General features: G+C 41.0%; 4 protein-coding genes across 4 annotated transcripts; 3 read left to right on the top strand and 1 right to left on the bottom strand.

Moving 5' to 3' along the window:
• The first annotated feature begins 709 nt into the window (after positions 1–709).
• On the top strand, positions 710–1,907 carry LOC130521907 (uncharacterized). The gene has a single exon (XM_057025772.1). It carries the CDS (start codon positions 873–875, stop codon positions 1,269–1,271), a length of 399 nt encoding a protein of 132 aa, XP_056881752.1. The 5' UTR covers positions 710–872; the 3' UTR covers positions 1,272–1,907.
• A 1,828-nt stretch (positions 1,908–3,735) lies between these two features.
• Positions 3,736–12,231, top strand: ctsba (cathepsin Ba). Its single transcript, XM_057025768.1, has 11 exons — positions 3,736–3,896; positions 5,330–5,457; positions 5,540–5,625; positions 8,275–8,389; positions 9,854–9,969; positions 10,387–10,472; positions 10,547–10,693; positions 10,849–10,965; positions 11,070–11,198; positions 11,652–11,732; positions 11,872–12,231. Exons 2-10 carry the CDS (start codon positions 5,335–5,337, stop codon positions 11,723–11,725), a joined length of 993 nt encoding a protein of 330 aa, XP_056881748.1. The 5' UTR covers positions 3,736–3,896; positions 5,330–5,334; the 3' UTR covers positions 11,726–11,732; positions 11,872–12,231.
• Positions 12,232–12,606: 375 nt separating this feature from the next.
• On the top strand, positions 12,607–18,450 carry adpgk2 (ADP-dependent glucokinase 2). Its single transcript, XM_057025767.1, has 7 exons — positions 12,607–13,097; positions 14,304–14,463; positions 15,235–15,425; positions 15,528–15,624; positions 15,816–15,952; positions 16,040–16,176; positions 16,442–18,450. Exons 1-7 carry the CDS (start codon positions 12,902–12,904, stop codon positions 16,997–16,999), a joined length of 1,476 nt encoding a protein of 491 aa, XP_056881747.1. The 5' UTR covers positions 12,607–12,901; the 3' UTR covers positions 17,000–18,450.
• Positions 18,451–18,727: 277 nt separating this feature from the next.
• Positions 18,728–20,286, bottom strand: efcab2 (EF-hand calcium binding domain 2). Its single transcript, XM_057025771.1, has 7 exons — positions 20,149–20,286; positions 19,900–19,969; positions 19,739–19,811; positions 19,433–19,509; positions 19,292–19,334; positions 19,104–19,170; positions 18,728–19,030 (listed from the first exon to the last, which is right to left on the bottom strand). The coding sequence occupies exons 1-7, from the start codon at positions 20,168–20,170 to the stop codon at positions 18,918–18,920; spliced, it is 465 nt and encodes a 154-aa protein (XP_056881751.1). The 5' UTR covers positions 20,171–20,286; the 3' UTR covers positions 18,728–18,917.
• Between the last annotated feature and the right edge of the window lie 1,780 nt (positions 20,287–22,066).

The raw sequence follows: 22,066 nt of genomic DNA, 5'->3' as shown, positions 1-22,066 counted from the left end.
GAGAGTTTGTCAACGCCTGCCCGATCTGCAGTCTGCACAAGTCCTCCCGCCAGGCCCCTGCCGGTTACCTCCAACCTCTGCCTGTGCCACATCGACCCTGGTCCTATATTTCGCTGGAGTTTGTTACCGGTCTGCCACTGTCGGGCGGATTCACCACTATCCTGACTGTGGTAGACCGGTCCAGCAAGATGGCCCACTTTGTGCCCCTACCCAAGCTTCCATCGGCCAAGGAGACTGCTGAACTTGTTCTACAGCACATATTTCAGCTCCACGGCCTTCTGTCAGATGTAGTCTCTGATCGGGGTCCCCAGTTCACGTCCGTATTCTGGCGGGAGTTCTGCAGCCTCATCGGGGCCACCGTAAGCCTGTCCTCTGGGTTCCATCCCCAATCCAATGGCCAATCGGAGAGGGTGAATCAGGAGATGGAGATGGCGCTTCGCTGCATGGCGTCCAGACACCCCTCCACTTGGTCCAAGCAGCTACTGTGGGTGGAATATGCCCACAACACCCTAACCAGCTCCGCCACTGGACTTTCTCCCTTCCAGTGCGCCTATGGCTTCCAGCCGCCGCTGTTCCCAGCCCTGGAGAAGGAAGCTTCCTGTCCGTCCGTCGAGGCTTTTATCCGCCGTTGCCGCCGGACTTGGACCCAGGCCAGGGCTGCTCTCCTACGAGCAGCTGACCGTTAGTCGACGGCAGCCAACCGCCGTCGCTCCCAGGCTCCCAATTACCTGGTGGGGCAGAAGGTATGGCTCTCGACCTGAGACCTTCCCTTGAGGGTGGAGTCCAAGAAGCTGGCTCCTAAGTTCATCGGGCCGTTTATTATCGAGAAGGTCATCAACCCTGTGGCTGTCAGGCTCAAGCTGCCCCGTGCCATGCGGATCCACCCAACCTTCCATGTCTCCAGGATCAAGCCGGTTCGAGAGAGTCCGTTGATGCCTGCTTCTCAGCTGCCACCACCTCCACGGATTATTGATGGGGGTCCTGCCTTCACAGTTCGCCGCCTGCTGCGCTCCCGCCACCGTGGAAGGGGTCTTCAGTATCTCGTAGACTGGGAGGGATACGGCCCAGAGGAGAGGTCATGGGTCCCAGCCCGTCACATCCTGGATGTGCAGCTCATCCGCGAGTTCCATCACTGTCACCCTGACCAGCCCTCCAAGATCCCCAATGCTGGTGGGGGTGCCAATTTAGAGACTCTGTCCTCCCTGTCATCCGAGGCTTCCAGCGACGAGGACGAAGAGGAAGCTGAGACGGAGGCCTCGGAAGAATTTTAGCCCTCCTCCAGGCCCCCCTCCACCCACCCGGCTCAGCTTGGACTTTGTTTTTGGGACGTCAGGGGCCGTCCCTTAAGAGGGGGGTTCTGTCACAGCCCCTTTTCCCCAGTTCCCTCCTGTCCCAGTACTTTTCCACTGCCCTGCTCACACCACACCCTCTGATCACCACACCTGCTCTGTCACTGATCACACACCTGCTCTCAGTCACTGATCACACACCTGCCCTCACTCATCAATCAGCTCACCTACCAGTATATATTCTCCAGCCTCACACTCACTCAGTGCCAGATTGTTCTTCTGCTTTCATGCGAGACTTTCCAGCGTTGTTTCCCTGCCGGATTACCCGTTACCGACCCTGCCTGTCTTCGTTCTGCCTGCCTTGCCTGTTCCCCGGACAACCTACCTGCTTTCTGCCCCTGACTACGACTTCTGCCTCAGCGTCTCTGGTTCCTGTCTGCTCACCTGGTTTTGACTTCTCTGCCCGGCCCCGACTTCGCTGCTGCTCGTCCCACTCCCCGAGCCTGCAACCCATAGACTTTGTGTGGGCCCGGAGCCTGAAGAACGGACTATTTCCTGTGTTTCCTTGTCTGCCTGAGTTCCTGTTTGCCCGTGTGTTTATAAAAGGCATTACTACGGTCCAGCTTTCCAGAGTGCTGCATTTGGGTCCAAACTGCACCCGTCACAGTATATCAAACTGGTTGATGAGAAAGAAATTTTCAACATCATTAAGAAATCAAAGACAAATCATCCACTGATCATAATGATATTGATGATAAAACAATTGAACTAGTAAGAAGTGTGATAGTCAAAATCTTTAAAATTACTTTTTTAATCTGTCTTTTCATACTGGCCAAAGTAAGTTGGGCCACTCCAACTCAATGTCCCCAGCCTCTCAGAACCTGAGAGGAGTTCTCCTGGAGGTGGGAGTTGAAGACCTCCCTGACTGTGGGCTCAACGAACGATTCCCAACAGACCCTTACAACAGCTTTGGGTTTGCCAAGTCTGTCCAAGTTCCTCCACCACCAGCGGATTGAACTCACCACAAGGTGCTGATTGTTTGACAGCTCAGCCTCACTGAGATAAGATGAAACAACAACAGAATTGATCATCGACCTCCAGCCTAGGGTGCAAAAGGACATCAACTCAAATATATGGTAGTCTGGATGTGTGCTGACTTTTCAGGATGCTGCGTGTCCTCTTAAGACAATATGTTCTCCAAGGAGGGGAGATGGTGGCCGGTTGATTTTTGGGCAATTTTGATCACGCCGTTGAAGTGCATTCTTGTATGCCATGGTGCAGCTGGCAAACCACAAAGAGATGTGGTCGGTGAACACACTTTAAATGAAACAGCGGTAGGACACTGCCATCAGCTCCTTTTTTATATTGACATTGCTAAAGATTCTCAGAAAGCTGAGGCATTATTGGGCTCTCTTCAGAACCTCCAAGGTGTTGGTGATCCATTGCAATTCTGCATCCATGTGCACTCCAAAGCACTTATAGCTGGGCACCCTCTCCACAATCTCTCAATTGATGTAATTGGATTGAGGAATTTTCCCCTCCTGTAATTCATGATCAGTTCTTTTGATGTATTGAGTACCAAACTGTTTTGTGCACATTACCCCACCCAACCTGTGGATTTTGTATCAACCTCAGGATTTCCAAAAAACCAAACTATGATGTAAGGATGATGATGGCGCTGATCCAGGAGATCCATATCACACACTTAGCATACTTTAGTGCCAATATTGAAAATAATTATAAGGTTGTGCCTTATATTTTGCAGGATTCTGAATCACCATGTTGTGCAATATGGGGTGATAGCCAAAGCAACTGAGTTGTGGGGATTTTTCTTTTCCACAAAGTCAAATCAAGATTGCACTATAAAATCACTGTTAAGACAAACAACAGCAGTCATGGAATCGCTGGGGGCAGCTTATGGCCAAAATAGGTCAAGAAATGGCCAGTTAGAACCTTGGCTGGGAGATTCTAAGGAAGGATAAAGTATCTTGGGTTTAAGAGAGAAAAGACACTCATATAGTCTTCTGGCTGAAATAGTTTAAGCACATAAAATTTGCAAGACATACATGTTAGATTACATGTGAATAATGTTTACACATGTGCAAAATTATAGATATGTTAGGATACAAATATCACTGTAAGCACAGCACATACTAAAAAACATCATGCCACATAATGGACGGCTAGACAGAAATACAGGGTAAATACATTTCAGGATACATCTCGCTGTATTGGTGGATGTCAGAAGACAGAATAATGAAGAATCAATCCCAGAAGAGTTAAAGTTCAAACTGTGACTCCTGCCCACCTACAGTAATGTATAGGCACATACAATCTGTTTAAAAGGAAAAGGGGTCTGTGCACTCTTTTGTTAAGTGGGAGTCTCTCCCAAACAGTGAACGTTTAAAACTGCAATAAAAGTAGTTCACTGTTGATGACGTCAATAGTCACATGGGCAGCGTTCACGTGACTGAATCACGCGGTACCCGGAATAAATAAGAGTGAAGAAAGTTTCCACCCGTCAGGAGGGAGCAGACCAAGGTACCCGGTACCGAGCCGAAGCCAAAACCGAAGCCGAAGCCGAAGCCGAAGCGCCAAACACTCCAGGTACAGTTTCAGTGTAATCACTGGAAGTTTTCACTCCAGGTTTTCCTCATTTACAGGTTGACTTGGTAGCTAGTATAGCTCTTCGTGCAACGAAAAACTTCGACCTCCCAAAAAAGCAGTTTGATCACGAAGCCCTCGTCAAATGTGATAACTTAATGTGCGTATAGTTTTCCGTGATTAATTTGGGCACATTTTGGGCACACTGATTGTGATGTAATGTGGTGTCAACTATAGCCGAGAACCTAAAAGCCCCAAGTAAAAAATAAGAATGGAACATAATGCTGACTGGAACGCTTATTGATTCCGTTAGAAGTTGGAACCGAAACTGTAAACATGCCCTCATCTCCTCGTCTTATCAGCAGTGTCCCACATCTAAGATCCTGAAAACAACAAAGAGAAGAGCCGACCTTTGTTGCATTACTTATGTTTATTGAGCTGCTGTTGGCTTGTTGTTGCTCTAGGTAAGGCTGCAGAGTTCTGAACAAAGTTCCGTTATGAATCAGCAGAATCAGAAGGATTTCTTATAGATGTGTTGGAATCAAGTGAAATTAGACTGATGGAGGTCAGTCAGCAGACAGAAGGTTCACTTCCTCAAAGCACAATCAGATCTCACGGTGTGGGTGAACCACTTCTCTTATTCTTTTAGTTATGTGGCGTTTCTGTGATAGTCAACCTCAGTCATGACTCATTTTTTTTAAATGTTCTTTTCCTCTTTTCGCATGACATTAAGTTTCCATAACCATGGCAGTTTTGTAGATTGTGTTCTGCCTTCTTAGACTTGCTGAAACACATGCACCACTTTTACAAGGCCTACTAAGCATGTGTACAATTTTTTTTAATGCAAATTCAAATGGAGTGATCTTTAGAGCCAATTTTGATAACCCAGATTAATAAATTACTTCTTTTAAGTCGACTCACCTGTCAGATTGGCAGTGAGCACACTCCAAATTTATATTTGATTAACTCTACCATTAGGTTGACGTTATGATGTAAATAATTCTGTGTTGCTGAGGGATTGATCTTTTGTAATGGTGGGTGAAGGCTCAACATGTGATGCTTCGAATACTTTCCTTTTGCAGGTGTAGTAAGCCATTGAAAGAATGGTCCCGTTGATGCTGCAGTGTACTTCAAAGTCCAGCATGACTAAAGAAAAGTGTCTTCTCTTCACACTGTTTACTTTGCCTGTTCTCAGTCCACTTGCAGATGCAGCCTCTGTTCATAAGGGTCTTCTTTGCAGGATTTTTAGAATCAGCTGTTTGTACATTCCTCACAGCTAATCTTACACATTTGTTGTTAGGTTTCACTCTCATTAGAGAAATAACAGGAAGCGTTTGGAAATAAAATCAAGCTTTAAGAACTTTTTATTAAAAAATGTTAAAATAATTATTTAATGTTAAGGTGAATCTATTATAAACTTCTCTTTCAATTTCCAGTCAAAATGTGGCAGGCAGCTTTTCTGATCGTGGTGACCAGTTTCTCATCCACTCTGGCCAGACCCAATCTGAAACCATTGTCCATTGAGATGGTCAACTACATCAATAAACTTAACACTACATGGATGGTGAGTTTCTCTTTTGCATTTCCATTGAATTCTCTCTTGCATTGGCATTTATTAATAAACATGCATTCTGCTTTTGCTCCAGGCCGGCCGAAACTTCCATAACATTGAATACAGATACGTCCAGAAGCTCTGTGGGACACTGCTGAAAGGACCAAAACTGCCCATCATGTGAGTCTGACTCATTCCTGTTGTTGCATCTTGCTTTGTGATACAGTTCCAGTTCCATTTTTTTTTCTAATGTAATAGGTTTTGTGCAACCCTTAGACTAGACTTTAGATACTTTATTGTCAATTCACTCCATGTTTTGAACATACAGATGAACCGAAATACTGTTCTCTCTAGCTTATCGTGCTGTAAAAACTGAAATGAAAATGAAAAATGAATAGAATAACATAAAATAACAATATAAGTGAGGCAAAAAAGGGGGGTCAAATAAGGTGCCAAAGACATGAATGTGCATATAGTGCAATACAATGAGTGCAATTGTATTTCAGCAGAGTTAAGGTCCTGGGGTAAGGGGCAGGAGCTGCGGAGGTAGTGGATGGAGTTCAGCATCCTGACAGCCTGGTGGATAAAACTGTTTGACAGTCCGGTGGAGCAGGCCTGAAGGCTTCTGATCCTTATCCCTGAAGGCAGGAGGCTGAAGTCAGGGTGTGATGGGTGGGAGTTATCCTCGACAATGATGACAATTCTTTCTCTTTTCTCAATTTATTACATTCATAATTACCTAGTTATTTCATTCAATTTTAAAAAATGTTTTATCTTTATCTGCTTAGTCTTTGGTGTGAATGGCAGAAAAATAATTTCATTGCACAGGCAAACCTGTTTTCAAACTCTGCACATGATGGAAAACTCTATGAAGCTTGATTTAAAATATTTTATTTAAAATCAAGGTTTACCACCGTGTGTAGATTAAAGCTACATGAATGTAGTTATTTGTACTCACAGAATAAATTATTGAATGTTGATTCTCGTATCATCTGGACATTGTGGCCAGATTTATAAAAAAAAAAAAAAAAAATCACATCAGATCACAACCAATTTAATTGGGGACCACCCAAAGTTGCTCTCCAAGAGTAAGCTGAAATGGTTGTAAAATGGTTTACAAAAAAAAAGTAATGCATTTATGATTATCTTTAAAGATCTTATGATTAGACAATACACTGTTCTATATTGGCTCAAAGCATCAATTTATGCAATTGGTAGATATGTCATAGGACTAATAGAGGGCAGTGCTTCTGAGTACCACACCCAGAAAGGGACAACCGACTATGTGTTTGCAAGAAGCACAATAATATGGGTAATATTTATCCTTGGCCAGTGTTGGATCACGGAATTATTGTCCAACATGTTTTTTGTTTAGTTTCTAATCAAGTTGAATAATAAAAAGACAATCGATTTATAAATAAAATGTGGAAAAGGCTCAAGAGAGACCTGAACACCATACAATGGTTATTCTGGTAGTTGAATCATAGCAACTGGACTGTTTGTTGAAGATGTCTCACCTCTCATCAAAGAGGCTTCATCAGTTCTGAACTGAATTACCATGACCTGGCTGACTGAGACCCTTCAGACATTATATCTACTTTACACTGTGATTTCAAATAATGCAATATGACCATGTTTGTATGTATTTCTCAAAATAATTCATAACTAAGTGGGAAAAATCAAAATGTGTAGATAGTGTAGATAAAATGTTCAATTAACGTGAAAACTTAAATTTTTTGTCAGTATGAACCCCCCCCACCCAAAAAAAGTAAACCATTTTCCATTAATCATATTTGTTTTGACTCGTAGATAGTAGCTATTTTAAATAACACAAAAAGGTCAGTGAGCACTCGTTATTATCATCATAATTATCATTATTTCAATATTCTTGTGATGCTGGGACTTGACTTGTAGTGAAAGAGATGTAATTAGCTGAATCACAAATAAAAGTGAGTTAATATTATGTGGGAAATAGCTGAAAATGGCTACTATTCGAATATTGCGACTGGCTAAAACTTCATTATGTAATGACAATTGTTCTAGCTCGGCCCCCGTAGATAGCAGGAAGAATGCAACCAGGAATACGGCGAATTGTGTGTGTGTGTGTGTGTGTGTGTGTGTGTGTGTGTGTGTGTGTGTGTGTGTGTGTGTGTGTGTGTGTGTAAAATAAACTGGTGTTTTAATTAATGTCACATTAAATAAAATGTTTTGATTTGATGCCAGTTTTAATTAATGACACATGCATGTATTTATTGAACATCGGCACCTTTTGTGATACATGATTTGCATCAAGTTTTCACGGGACAGTAAAATACAAATGTTATTAACATAAACAAGAAGCGTTATCAAGACACCCCCCCCTCCCTTATCACATAAGCAAAAGCCACTTATATGAAATAAATCAAATAAATACCTCAAAGTTACATTACAATTGTAGAACTACCATAGAGAATTAATGGAAAACTATTTACAGCCGTTTCGCTAAAAATCTTTCCCGGCGGATGTGTGTCAAGACATCAATAATTTGGGAAAATATAAGGGGTTTTCTCACCATGGTAGCTAGCTATATAACTCTAACCATATTGAGTCGAGTCACGCTGGGTAGATGCTGGTTTTAAAAAAAAAACAGCATATGTGGCCAACTAGACAACAACCTTTCAGGAGGTTTATTGCAGCAGGACGGTGCAATGCCACAATGTGGTTGCACAGTTTAAAAAGTTTTTTTTTTTTTAAAAAAGCTGTCCTGACATGCCAGTTTTGTTTTGATTAATTTACATTACACTTTTTTATTACTAACATACTTCTTTGGTTACCCTTTTTACTGTGCAGGATTCAATATGCTGGAGGCTTCAAGCTGCCTAGACAATTTGACTCCAGAGAGCAGTGGCCCAACTGCCCAACACTGAAAGAGATCAGGGATCAGGGCTCCTGTGGGTCCTGCTGGGTAAGCTTCAGCATTTTATACCTGTGTAAATGGATGTAACTGGTATACCGTTTTCACACTTAAATTGATGCAGGATTTTCCTATTATGCTATCGACCCGCCATTGTTCGGCATTTGGGCTTTTTCATATTTCCAGTAGTTGCAGGGCTGTTTTTTTTCCCCTCCCTGTTGTGTCATTGCATTCACAGCATCATTACACCTTTGCATGCGCTGGAACACTGCAAGGTAAATAATGGACAGCATGGACGTCAGTGAGTCAATGGTCTGCCTTGTTTCGTTCTTGGCAATTTTGTCTTTTGGAAAGTACCACAAGCTTCAGTGTCGATTGAACCATGTCTGAGGACTAATGCAACGAAGGCAGATAGAAACTGTGGCTAATCTGGAAAGATTGTCATGGATGACATCTGACTATGTTGGCCTAGTGATTAGGCTACCAAGCGAAGGAGTAACTCCTGAAGAATTTGTCTAAAAACCTTTTTTGAAAAGACACTTTTTGTTGGCTGAAAATGTGTCTGTATGTCTTCAATTCCTAAATGCATATCATCAATCATCTTTGTTGTCATTATAACTGTTTATATACTTTATACTTATAACCGGTACCGGTCCGTGGATCAATTGGTACCGGGCCGCAAAACAAATTAAATATTTCCGTTTTATGCATTAGCTGAGTCTGAATGATCTTTTATTTTGAAAAACATTTTGGAAGAAGTGTACCATCGGCATTGTCGGCGGGCCTTGACAACAAAGTGATGGGTGGGAAGGGCACCGGTGGCATAGCTAACAAGCTGGAGATTCTCAGGACGCCTGAGTGGACCAATAAGCTATTGATTGGCGAAGCTCATAATAAGGAATCCTAGGCTTTCAATATTGCCATTGATAACTGTCCAAAATCGGCCGTTGAATCTCTTCTTCTCCACAGTCACTTGTGGATCTCGCAATCTTGCCAGTGTGCTACCTTGATCAATAAAAAAGGTGGAGCATATTGCTACACAAGCTGTAGGTATATAAACATTCAGGGATTTGTGGGATTTCCAAAGCATAATATTCCTGTGCCAGAGGTATGCGCTTCCAATAAAGATTGCATAGCTGCACATTTGATTTGTTTGTTAATGGAAAATGGGGGAGAAAAATCAGTCTTTGTTCAGTCTTTGTTGACAGGTTGTCAAGTGGCAAAATGGGTGCATTGCCACGGGGTGATTTAGCAGGATACCGTGGGATGCTTTTACATTGTGAGCAAGGCGAGCTAGTAAGTTGCTGGGTTGCTTGCAAGGCCATTCGACCTGAGAAAAATTGTTGTGAAAACCCTTTTAACAGTGCTGAAAAGACCCAGAACACAATCTGATTTTTGTAAAGCGTTAAAGGGGCTATTTTGAGTAGATTTTTTTTCCCCCAACATATAGCACTTCCTGTCTTCATGTAGCATCTGCATTTAATTCATGTGTCCACTTTTCCTTTTTACCCATAGGCTTTTGGTGCCTCGGAGGCCATGTCGGATCGCATCTGCATCCACAGCAATGCCAAGATCAGCGTGGAACTCTCTGCTGAGGATCTACTGTCCTGCTGTGAAAGCTGTGGCATGGGGTGAGAGAGTTGTATTTATAAAAAAAAGAAGACAAAAAAACAAAACATTCCCCACTGTCAACTACTGTGCTGATCTAATCCTGATGCCACCAACAGAACATATGATATTTAATAGAAAACAGATTCACACTTTGGCCTAAAAATGTATTCACATTCATGTAATAAGATGTAAGATTGTCTGTTTCTATTTTTGGAAATTCAGATTACAAATTCATATTACAAGCATTAAGTGATTTGGTAGCGTCCCTTTATAAGACTCAGTTGGTAAGTAAATGGATTTGGTCTCTCATATCTGACTTTTGTAGGTTGCAAATTTATATATTAATGTTGACAGTAGGCTGTAATATAGCCAAACAAATGTGAGCATCTGGAAAGTTGGGATGTGTGACTGCTTTATTTTCATTTGTTAAATAATAGATGCAATGGTGGCTACCCTTCTGCTGCTTGGGACTTCTGGACCAAGAATGGACTGGTGTCTGGAGGCCTTTATGACTCCCACATTGGTCAGTTCCTTGTAATACACTGATAAGTGGTCTTGTGTGTATTGTTGCTAGTTCCTGACTGGAACTCTTTTCAGGTTGCCGTCCCTATACCATCCCCCCCTGTGAGCACCATGTGAATGGTAGCAGACCTTCCTGCAGTGGAGAAGGTGGAGAAACACCTCAGTGTGTCTACAGGTGTGAAGCTGGATACACCCCCAGCTACAAGCAGGATAAGCACTATGGTAAAAAAAAAAAAAAGAAAAGAAAGGAAATGCTTAAGAAAAAGCCATTTTTTCCACAGAATATTAATAATATATAATAAATGTATGTAATGAAGTATAGTAAACCAAAGCAAATCTTGGAGATGATAATGCAATGCTTATACCTACTTTTGCAGGTAAAACATCATACAGTGTTTCATCAGATGAGGATGATATTAAACATGAAATATACAAGAATGGTCCAGTGGAGGGTGCCTTCACTGTCTATGAAGACTTTGTGTTGTACAAGACTGGTGAGAACACACAAGCATCCACAAAATCTTCAGTATGACCTTCTGACATAAGCATAACCATGAATGTGAACTAAAACTGTGTCGTACTGTCCTATCTCACACAGGTGTTTATCAGCATGTGACTGGTTCTGCTCTGGGTGGTCATGCTATCAAGATCTTGGGTTGGGGGGAGGAGAATGGTATTCCCTACTGGCTTTGTGCCAACTCCTGGAACACTGATTGGGGCAATAATGGTGAGAAGTATTTTTAAATGATTTTGATTCAACCTTGAAACCACTGGATATCATCCTCGTATTGGCTTTCAGACTCCTGTGTAACGCTGTTGTCTGAAAGAACATTCATATTTTAACTATGAATGGAAGCCAAATCTGTTGAAGAATCGTATCAGTCATCCAGGTTGAAGAGAACTCTTAAAATATTCAGCTAGCCTTTTATCCAAGAGGCTTCTTCAGTTCTACATTAACTGGTAGGAGTTCCAGAGTTGTATGTACTGTACTGGTTGACTGATTGATGAGTGGTAATTTGCATTATTAAACTTCTGTGGATCCTCCCAGTCAACATGTGATGTTGGGTGTGAACGATTGTGAACCTCTCCTGAGGGATCCCAGGACAACTACAAGCTAAAACCAGTTTAAGTGTACTTCATTTAGAAATAAGTTGTGAATTTATTTGTTTTTGTTCTTCAGGGTTCTTTAAAATCTTACGTGGATCAAATCACTGTGGTATCGAGTCCGAGATTGTCGCAGGAATTCCAAATTAGAATCAAGGTAAGGCAACATATTGGTGAAGAACTCACTGGTTTTCCACCACAGTAAATTTTAAAGCACCCTCATGAAACCTGCATGTTTAAAATTGATAAAAGGTGGGTTGAAACGGTGTCCCTTACTGGTTTGTTCTCTCATGCAGGCTTTGAGTTGCACTGGCCATCATACACTCACCGGAGGTCGGTTCACTCTGCTGATTTTCTCCCAACACCATGTATACAGTTTTGTGTTCTGTGAAAACTGAGTTGCATTAAGAGTTTTTTCCATCGCTTGAAACAATGATGTTTTTGGTTTTTTTTACTGCACACTTGAAATCATGTGGTGTGCTGAATATAGTTGTTATAAACTGCACGCTGTTGTCTAATGCAGTTGGTAATGCTACTATTGGTATTTTAAATGATCATCTTAACTTTTTAAAATGCAAATGAAATTGGATATTTTTAATTTTCTTTAATAAATGATATCATTCATGTTTTGGTGTAATAAAAAAGGTTGACATTAAGATGATGTTTTTATTTTTCCACTAGTTCCTTGCCTGTATTTTTATGTCACTGAGAAAATATTAGAATTAGTTGGTGCCAGCTGCTCGCCATCCCAGTTTGACTGGAATTCTCATGCACGTTAACAAACAAGGCTTCTGGGCAAATGTCCTTTGGCCAGTCACATCAGCTGTTTAAGCATACAAACATGAAGGTGTGACTGTTTTGGTGTATTTGATGTTGGAATCTAAGATTCGTGACGGAGAAGCTGGGGGTTGTTACTATCGATATTAAATATTTTTTAAAGTTGCAAACATTTATCAAGGAAAGCAGCGCACTGTTTGATAACTTCCGCGTTTATAACACGTTCCCCTTTTATAATAGGATTGTTCGTTTTTGTCACAGGCGTCCACAGACCCGCTCATGTCATCGGTGTTAAGGGATCAAACTGTCATAAACTGTGACGTTTGGGAGAAAATATTCAAGCTTTTGTTAGAATACATTACAATCGCGAGTAATGTTTGACTGCATTTTTTTGATCAGTATGTAGTTGTTCGGTTACTCAACATTAGGACGCACGGACTTATACAGACTGAAGAAACAAACACGCTCTTTAGGACCGTGGGGGAGGTCTTTCTCTCTTATAGTTGTCAGCACAGTAGGAGCTTTCGTAGTGACTTCCACGAGTCAACAATGGAAGGGGAAGGAAGAGTTTTGTGGATGAAATACGGATCACTCTTGCCGCTGCTCGTGCTTGTCTTGGCCTTGTGGTTTCGCCCGCCCCAAGATGCCGTCTTGGACGACCGACTAGACGCGGTCTTGTCCTCTCTGCTTCGTGCTGAACGCAAAGTCGGAATAAACACTGCGGACAGACCAAGAGTAGCTATTGGTGAGTCCAAGTGGTGCGAGCGATCTTCTAACAACTAGCCCAACGCTTAAAAATTATTTTTCTTCTTTAATGATACATTACGTTCGAAATGAATGATGTTCGTAATTGCTGCTGGTCGAAGATGGGCTTTTAGCTGAAGGAACAGCCATCTTTACTTAAAAAAAGCTAGCATACCACGCTCACAAGAAAGATACACATAAAACTGAAATAAACCTAAATCAAAATGTCGATCTACCTTTAATTTTATTAAGTACACACTCAAGAACAATTGCTTTAATTGTCAGTTATTTCACTGCATGCACTTTGCACACCAGTCAAAGCCAGAAACCCATTTTAAGAAATACTATTTTAGCATTAGTTTGATGAACACGAGTGTTAAGTTCATGTATGATAAAGTTTCTTTTTTTATTCATAGCAAATAAACCATAACGGAGCACCTTTCTGTAGAACTGCTGTATTTTGCCTTCTAAGCAGCTTGGTTCTAATATTTTCAGGATCACTATAGATTGACAAACCGTAATATATTTCAGTCAACATCACAAATTAGGTGCAAAATGGTGAATTAAACTGTCAGTTTTAAGCACTATAACAATATTACTGTAGTTAAATCAACCGATGTGATGATGGGTGAGTTTGTCCGGCACAGACGGACAAGGAGAGCTTCATTACATGTTCAACTTCTTCACATGTTGCATTGCATTTCTTGTTGTTTAAGTCGCCTCAAGAATTGCAAATAACAGTCTAATCATACATATTAAGTTCTGCCTTTTCTATGGTAATGATTATTATTTTTTAGTCACAGTGAAACGATGAATATTAATGACTATATAATCGCAAATATCCCCAGGGGCTGTGCTGTTATTAAATACTAATTCACTAAAAATTAGTTTACTTACTATGAATACTGTCTGGTGCTTTTTCTGCTAATGTGTGTGTTTGACTGTACTGTACATAAAAATGTGTGCTTTGACTGCCAAGATGGCAGATTAATGTTGAAATTTCTTGATTTAACCTTACTGAGTTTTAAAGACTTTCTCTTGGGTTTATGTAAACTGTGCAATGAGAAAAGCATCATCTGAGGGTGGGTGATGCATTATTATTGTTATTGTCTTGCTTACATGCTATATTTGCCTCCGGTTGTAGCTGTTAAGTCACAGCTGATTACGTATTGATCACTTTGTTTTTCCTTTGCTTGCTCATTGGCAGGTTTTGGTGGTTGTGTTGATCTGATCGTGGATGGGGTGATGTTGCTTAACAAGATGGGCCTAACTCCAGCAAACCAGCCACATCATCATGACTACATAGAAAATGAAGTTCAACTGGCTCAGAGTTTTGCCTACTTCTTTGCTCCAGGAGCTGCAGCAGAGTAAGTTCTGCATATGATCAGCATCAAATGGCTCCCCCCTAATTCAAGGGAATTATGTGTAAATGATATTTGTGTAATTTAATTAAATATTTTTCAAAAATACTTGAGCAATTCATTTTTGTTCTGCATTGGATCTGTCATTATTTATGTAGGGACAGGGTAAATGGATTGTGTTTATTTTGGATGACACACCGACAGCAAATTTAGTTGTTGGTTACAACCTTTGAGCTTCTGTTGTCATTTAGATGTTGTACAAATACACAGGTTCACACTTCTTTTTCTTTCTTTAACAGTTTGCTACTTTAAATTGTTTCTATATGTATTTTGAGTGCTGCATCTGAATCTGTGCTCAGTGCCTACAAGGTCTCAATCAAATGCAATAGAATAATGTGGAGAATTTGTGACAAGGACTTTAAAAGAGTTAATTTGTCTCATTCTAAAGCACATATTAAAACAATCTTTAACAGTCTAAGGATATTGGCCTTGTGGGGTTTTCCAGAAAACATCTGCTGTCCTTGCTTGTGCATCCTGTAAAATAAACCATATAATTAAGCTGTAGAGTATGCATACCATCTCCAGGACATTCTACTCCATCCAGACAGTCACATCTTTACTGGCAGCTTTCTGATAGCAGCTTTCAGTAAGGTGTACCAAATTAATTTGGATTTTTAAGTAGATAAGCGGAACAAGAAGTGGGCTGAAATGGAGGTGGTTTTCAGATGGTTCATCTTCTGTATTAACACTTCTTTTTCACATTTCTGTGCCCTGCAGACGTTTTATGCTCAATGAAACCCTGTTCAACGAGTTGGTTGAGGCATCCCGCGACATTCCTGGGAACAGATGGACAGTAGGCGGTAATGCCCCAGTTATGGCTGGACGCATGGCTACCGAGGGATGTGACGTGTTGCTGGGGGGCAGTTTCAGTCCTGATTTTACAGATGTCCTGTCCCAGCACATTACAGGTCTGCACGTTTCTCCTCTTATCCAGTTTTCCCTTTTGCCGGCCATTTCCTGCATTACCAGGATGCCTTTGTTTGGTCATCATCTTCCTCTGCTTTTAATAGTGGCAGGTAATGAAGTAGAAGAGCCAGACATTCATCTTATCCTGGAGTATCCATCCGGTGCTTCCTGGGGTCAGTACACCTCACGCAGAGCCAACAGGTGTGTGTTCATTGTGCTTTGCTGTGTATCTGTGGTTAATTCCATAGACAGTTGGACTGGTTATGTGACTATTATTTTGAAATGGATTTATTTTTCTAACCGACACTGTGCGTCTGTATGTATACCGATGTTCAGATTTGTTCAGTTCTGCTCATTGGGAGATTATTGTGCAATTTCTTCATGTTCTTCAGATATATCGTCCACAGTGATGACCATAACCCTTACCTGTCCTCCATGGAGGATTTTGCCACCAAACTTGAAGAGTTTGAACCAGACCTGCTGGTGGTGGGAGGACTGCAGATGATGGACAACTTCCCCTTTCAAGCAGGTTTGGCACCAATGTACCTCTGGAATAATTTCCTACAGGGAGACTTTTATACTTTTCATTCAGTGGATAAAAAGTTGATCATTTCAGGTGAGAGGAAAGCTCTCCTCTCCCATCTGGCCGAACTCCTGTCTTCCTCCAGTCCGAAGATTGGGGTCCACTTTGAAATGGCCAGTTTTGTCGAAGAGAGTATAATGGAAGACCTTCTCCAATATGTCGTCCCTCACGTATGTTTTTTATGACTCTCTCATGAATCCATGCACGCATGAGATATAAAGATAAAAATGGACTCAAGGTAGCTAAGGGAAGACAAAGATGGACAGGGTCACACTGAATTTGGCTAAATCATATTTGATGATTTGTTGAGATTGAAGTTAGTGTTTACGCATCTTTTGGAACAGACGATACTTTTTCTTGGAGAAAATTGTAGCTGCATAAAAGGATTCTGAAATGTCTTAAACACCCTCTGTCGTACTTCATTTCCCCTTACAGGCAGACTCTTTAGGGATGAATGAGCAGGAGCTTCCGAATCTGCTGAGTTTACTGAAAGGCACCAACATTACAGTGTTGTCGGACCCAAATCCTCGCGTAGCAACCGTCTTAGACCAGATGAGGGAGGTCTACCGAATTTTGAACAAGTGCTACAAAGACGCTGTCAGGGAAGGGAACACAGGTGGCACTAAAGTCAAATTGCTTACTCGGCTTCATGTACACACACTGGCCTTTCAGGCCATCATAGTTAAGCATGGATCCCAGTGGAAGAACACAATGTCTGCCACTGCCAAGGCATCACTTACAGCCAACCGCCATGTTTGTGGCTCCAATGACATTGATACTACCAAGGCGAGACTCATCATGGATGACTCTTTCTCTGTTAGCCGACAGGAGGGCAGCCAGCGTATTCCTCTAGAGGAGACTAAGCCAGTCAGCTGCTGGGCTGAGGATGACTACGAAATCTGCGTCGCTCCGGTGCTGGTGTGCACTGAGGTTTACCAAACTGCAGGAGGAGGGGATAATGTATCTGCTGCTGGCCTGGTGCTGCAAATCTAGAGAATGGTTCTCACAGCAATTTGTTGTGCTAACTAGATGTTGGCTAATAAAAATATTGGGGATGCAAACGTAGCCACAGTGGCAAATCATCTAGGAATAGTCGAAGATATCGGGCTAATGCTGCCACATCTGTAGCCCATGGCATAGCTGGACCATCAGGGATCACTCATAGGAGTCAGATGATGGGATGTTGTAATCTTTTATTTCTAATTGCCATGCATTAACTAAATGTTATGGGTTATACATGGGTTTTTAAAAAAAAATCTAAAATCATTATAGCATCATCTGACTTCTGAGCTCGGTCCTTATAAAATACTTTAACTTTCATTTCCAGATGTGTGTGTGTCTGTGTGAGGTATTTCTGTGGTATTTTTTTTCTCTATTTGACCTGTCTTCGTTGAATTGTGTTAATCTTACCTCTATGCAAAAATAGCATTTGTGTGTGAAATCATTCAGTTCACTGAAAAACAAAAATGAGCTTATTTTCAAGGCAAGGTCAACTACAGTAATAAAAACCCTGTTCATTCAAGAATCTGTTCCGCTATTTGACCTGCTTCTGTCAGTTCTCCCTTTAGATAAAAACCCAGAAAGCTCCTGTGGTGACCACCTGCACATCTTCCTTTTGTGTAACTGATCTTTTAGGGCTGTGTGAAGAATACCGTATATGGGAATACATACTTTGGGACAAGAGCACAGAAATCTTGCTATGGGACCACTGCAAGGATTTGTAGCTGACTGGCATCTCCTCTACCTCTAATTTCTATCTGTAGTTTACCATTTCACCCCTCTTTAACTTCTCTAGCTCTATGTAGTGCTTTAGTACCGGTACCAATTTAGTGATGTAGGTGACATGAATCTGGACTATGTGGAAGATGTAATATTTTCTATGTCGGGTCTCTTTTGAGTAAAAACAACTTTTAATAGCAAATAAAGACCAGCTCTGATTTCAATTGCTCCAGGTAAGAAATTTTGTTTCTGTGAAGGATGATGTAAAACACAAACTCCAGCCATGCTGCTTCATGTACTTACTAGTAGCTATTACCATCACTATGCTCATCTGTGATGTCTTTATTGATGTACATAGAAGAGGTGACCATAAATGTGATTTCTCTGCTGAGAAGGCAGAATGTGACTTTTATTTTTGTTTTTTAATTTGATGTTTAGTGAGGACAAATTGCTATGTTAGGGTTTCTGTAACCATGAGCTTATTCTACATTTTCTGAAGTTTCTTGCATAGTTACTGTAAACCAACAGTACCTAACAGGTGATTTTAACTGTAAAATGATGCTGTTAAGAGCAGAAATATTTGCTCCAAATCTAACTCTAATTGACACAGAGGAAGTTGCTTTTTCCATACACAGGAATTGATCTAAGTTGCATTTAGGTGACGTCCTCTGTGTTCCCACGTCTCAATGTTTCATGCATAAATTATAAATGCTGGTTAACCCTTGCATTGTTTTGTTCATTTACACAGATGATGAGGTTTGCCAAATTGATCTGTTATTCAATGGTGCATCATGTTATCTGCCCTTTAGGCTTACTTTAAATCTTGAGAACATCACATTTTAATTGAAAGGAATTCTGCTAATTTTACCAAAGCCATTCAGCAATATTTTATTATATATTATTAAATGACAAATGAGCACATTTGTAGAAAAACTGCCAAGTCATGCTGACAGGGACCACAGTAAATTAATTTTTCAGCTCCATAAATGATTGAACAATCAGTTTTGATTTGGACAGGATTGTGTTTAATACCACTGAAAGTTTCTAAGGTCAAATTAGAAGATGGAAGAGGCTCACTTACAAAATATTTCATCTCAACCTTTCTAAATGGACAAAAAATTATCACAGTTTGACTAGTAATTCTATCAAAAGTACAAATCCATTCTAAGATTTCTGAGCACACTGTCATCATCTATGTGTCAGGATCAAAGATCAGCTGGCTGATATAATCTGCATAATAGATGTGGTCATTGTCAGACAGAGCGGTTAACATCTCCTCCATCTCCCCCTGACTGAATGGCTCACCTGTTAAAGAAGATGAAAGTCAAGGTCAGGTAGATATAACTGAACAAGGTTTAGAGGCTGGAAGAGGCTTCACCTTCCTGTGTCAGGTACTTTGTCAGCTCCTCTGACTCCAGGTATCCTTTCTTTTCTTTATCCAGCACCTTAAACAGCATCAGTGGTTTCTTATTAATAGTTTTCCAAATACAGTATGTAAGTTTCGGTGGATGGTCAAAAACATTCTTACAAAAAGGGAAAATAAGACTTAAAAGCAGCAGATCTCACCTTGAATGCTTGAAGCAGAATGACCGCTGAGATGGGAGGAAACCTATCATACATACACAATTATTACACCTGCATTTTTTTTTTAATTTTTAATTTAAATCTACAAAGTCTGAAGCTATGTCCTGACTGGACTGGTTTTACCTGTGCTCCAGAAGAACCTTGGTCATGGCAGGGAGGAACTTGTCTAAATGAATGTAACCTGTGTGGTCTTCTCCCACCTGAATGAACAGGACAGGTTGTCGAAACAGTTTTACGCTTTTTCAAAGGCTATTGTGTCAAAGAAGTTGACTTACAATTAAATATTTTAATTTGTACTTCACAAAATGGATAATGAATATAATTATGACCAACGTCAAATCGATTTGTATTAAAGGTTCTGTGAGAGGAGAATATGAATAAATGCACATCTTGTTAACACTCTTTTCTTAAATAACAGCAAAACCACACCTCAGCTACAAAATCATGGAGATTTGGCCGGGAGGGGAAGCAGCCCAAGGAGTAGACAACTGTACCAATCTCTCTGGAAACAAACCAGAAATGATATCATTTATCATTTTGATATCACTTTTTCTTCACCAATGAAGATGATTAATGAAACACTGACAGACCGGACATCCACAGTGTGGTTGGACTGATAATCAAACGCTTCAAAGGCTGCCTTAATCTTCTTGTGGACGTCTGAGATTTAAAAAAAAAAAAAAACAGAACAAAGCTTAAAAAAAAAAACAACTACTCCTTTACAAATACGTTACAGTTTCAAAGGCAAAACACTATTCTGATATAGAATTGGAATACGCTACATGACCCGGAAAATTTAAATTAAATAATCTTAAAAGTGTTGGGGCGAGGACACGAACCTGCAGTGTTTCTGATCGCCATGGCGGAGCCAGTCGCCAATACTCGGTTGCCATAGAAATCAACCGTTGCGTTCTTCCGCTTGGCTAAAATAGCTGCTATCTTGAACTACAAGAGCAATTGAAAACCAGAATTATTTGGGTTTTTATGATGGAGAAAAAACCCAAATTCTTTATTCAGCACCCCAAATGTTCTTTTTCTAGAATTATGAGTTATAGAAAGTAGAAAGTGTCTTTATTCCAGCCTTTACCACACACAGTAACCAATAACATTTGACAATTGAAAATTACATAGCCATATTAACTTGAATTAATAACATTTGGGTGCGGCAATGAACCAGCCATTGGACTGGTTTCATGGTATGTAGCACTGAAATTCTCATTATAATGGACATCTTGAAAAGAATTTCAAGTATCAACTATTGTGGACATTATTTAGGCTGAGAAAATCCTCAAATTAAACCAGTTACACCAATCACATATGAGTACAGGTGAGCAAATAATGTGGGACTTTATTTAAAACAACACCTAATTCTGTCTTTAATCAGCACCCCAAATGTGCTTTTTCTAGAACAATTGTGATTTATAATTGTTTCTTTCTTAAACACTTAGAAAGTAGTCTGTCTAATAGAGAACAGGTGAGCAAATAATGTACTTATATCTCTGGATCCCAATTTGAAATATTCCTAAAAAAAAAAAATTTAAACACAATGGAAATCCAATAGTTTAACACCTCTGAACCTCTTCAGGTGTATGGATCATGCTGCGTTTAAAACTCAGAACTTTTCAGGTCAAGTACTAAACAGACGTTTACTAGTTAAATAAGTGCATCTTTGTCACCATATTAAACCACACTTGAAGACCGAGTGTAGAATAAACCAGCACGTGTTTATAGCTGTGATCGTCACTGATGAACAGTAACCTCCCAGTCCAGCTCGTTTTGTTAGTGGCACTTGTTACGCCTGCTGTTCATATGCATCCTGGTGCATCCATCTCTTCACCGATCGTTATTTCCTGCTGAATTTGCTTGTTGCCTTGAGAGTGTATGTCATTGGCATTCTCTTCCTTCTGCTCTTGTGCTCCTTTGTTTATTTCATCAGGACTGGTGTCTTTCACAGCCTCCTCTTTTTGAGATGCATCATTGTTGCTAATGTGGCAGCATGGAGTTCATGCGCTGCCGATCACCTTAATTGTTCGGGCAGTTGCAGCTGTGGCGTTCCCCTTAAAAGGAGACTCTGCTGCACTGGCTGCTCTTGTTGTCGAGCTTTTGGGTGCCACGCCACAGTTTACTTGGTCCTCCTCATTTGATTGCTGTGCTATCCCATGCGCGCCTGGGTCTGCTGTCATCAGAGCTGGGGAGCCGTGGGTGTCTTTGGTTCGTCAGCTGTTTGGCCCTGCTAGGGGGAACGCTGTGGTGGCTCGGTGTGCGTCTCCATTTTAGAGATTTCTTTCCCTTACCTGACGGTACGTAGCGGCTACTTTTAGCCTCACCATACGGGGAATTGTCAGCAACCTAAAATTGCTTTCTCTTTTAACAGAAATTGTTACAGGTGCCGGCTCTCGTGCGCTTTCCTCCCGTTGCCGTTGGCCGGCTGCTGTTTTGCCCTCCGCATCGCGTTTATCGCGTATGCTCCCGACTGTCACTCCTGTCTACCTCTGCGAGGTATCATCGTGTGGGGTCCAATCTAAAGTGCGAGTGTGTGAGTGAACTGCGCCTCTAGGAGGACTAGGATTGCCTTTATTTTGGGTTTAATGTTTTGTCGTGTGGGTTATTTTGCATGTTTATTTGGGGTTGATTTGTGATTATTGTTTGTGTGGGTTATTTTGCATGTTTATTTGGGTTTGACTAAATGTGCTTTTTGCTCGTGTGGATTATTTTTGCATGTTATTTGGATTTGATTAATTGTGTTATTGGTGTGCT

The sequence above is a fragment of the Takifugu flavidus genome, chromosome 2, assembly GCF_003711565.1.
Source record: "Takifugu flavidus isolate HTHZ2018 chromosome 2, ASM371156v2, whole genome shotgun sequence".
Classification (NCBI taxonomy): Eukaryota; Metazoa; Chordata; class Actinopteri; order Tetraodontiformes; family Tetraodontidae; genus Takifugu; species Takifugu flavidus.
The sequence above is the reverse complement of the archived record's forward strand: the minus strand, read 5'-3'. Positions and strand labels throughout refer to the sequence as shown.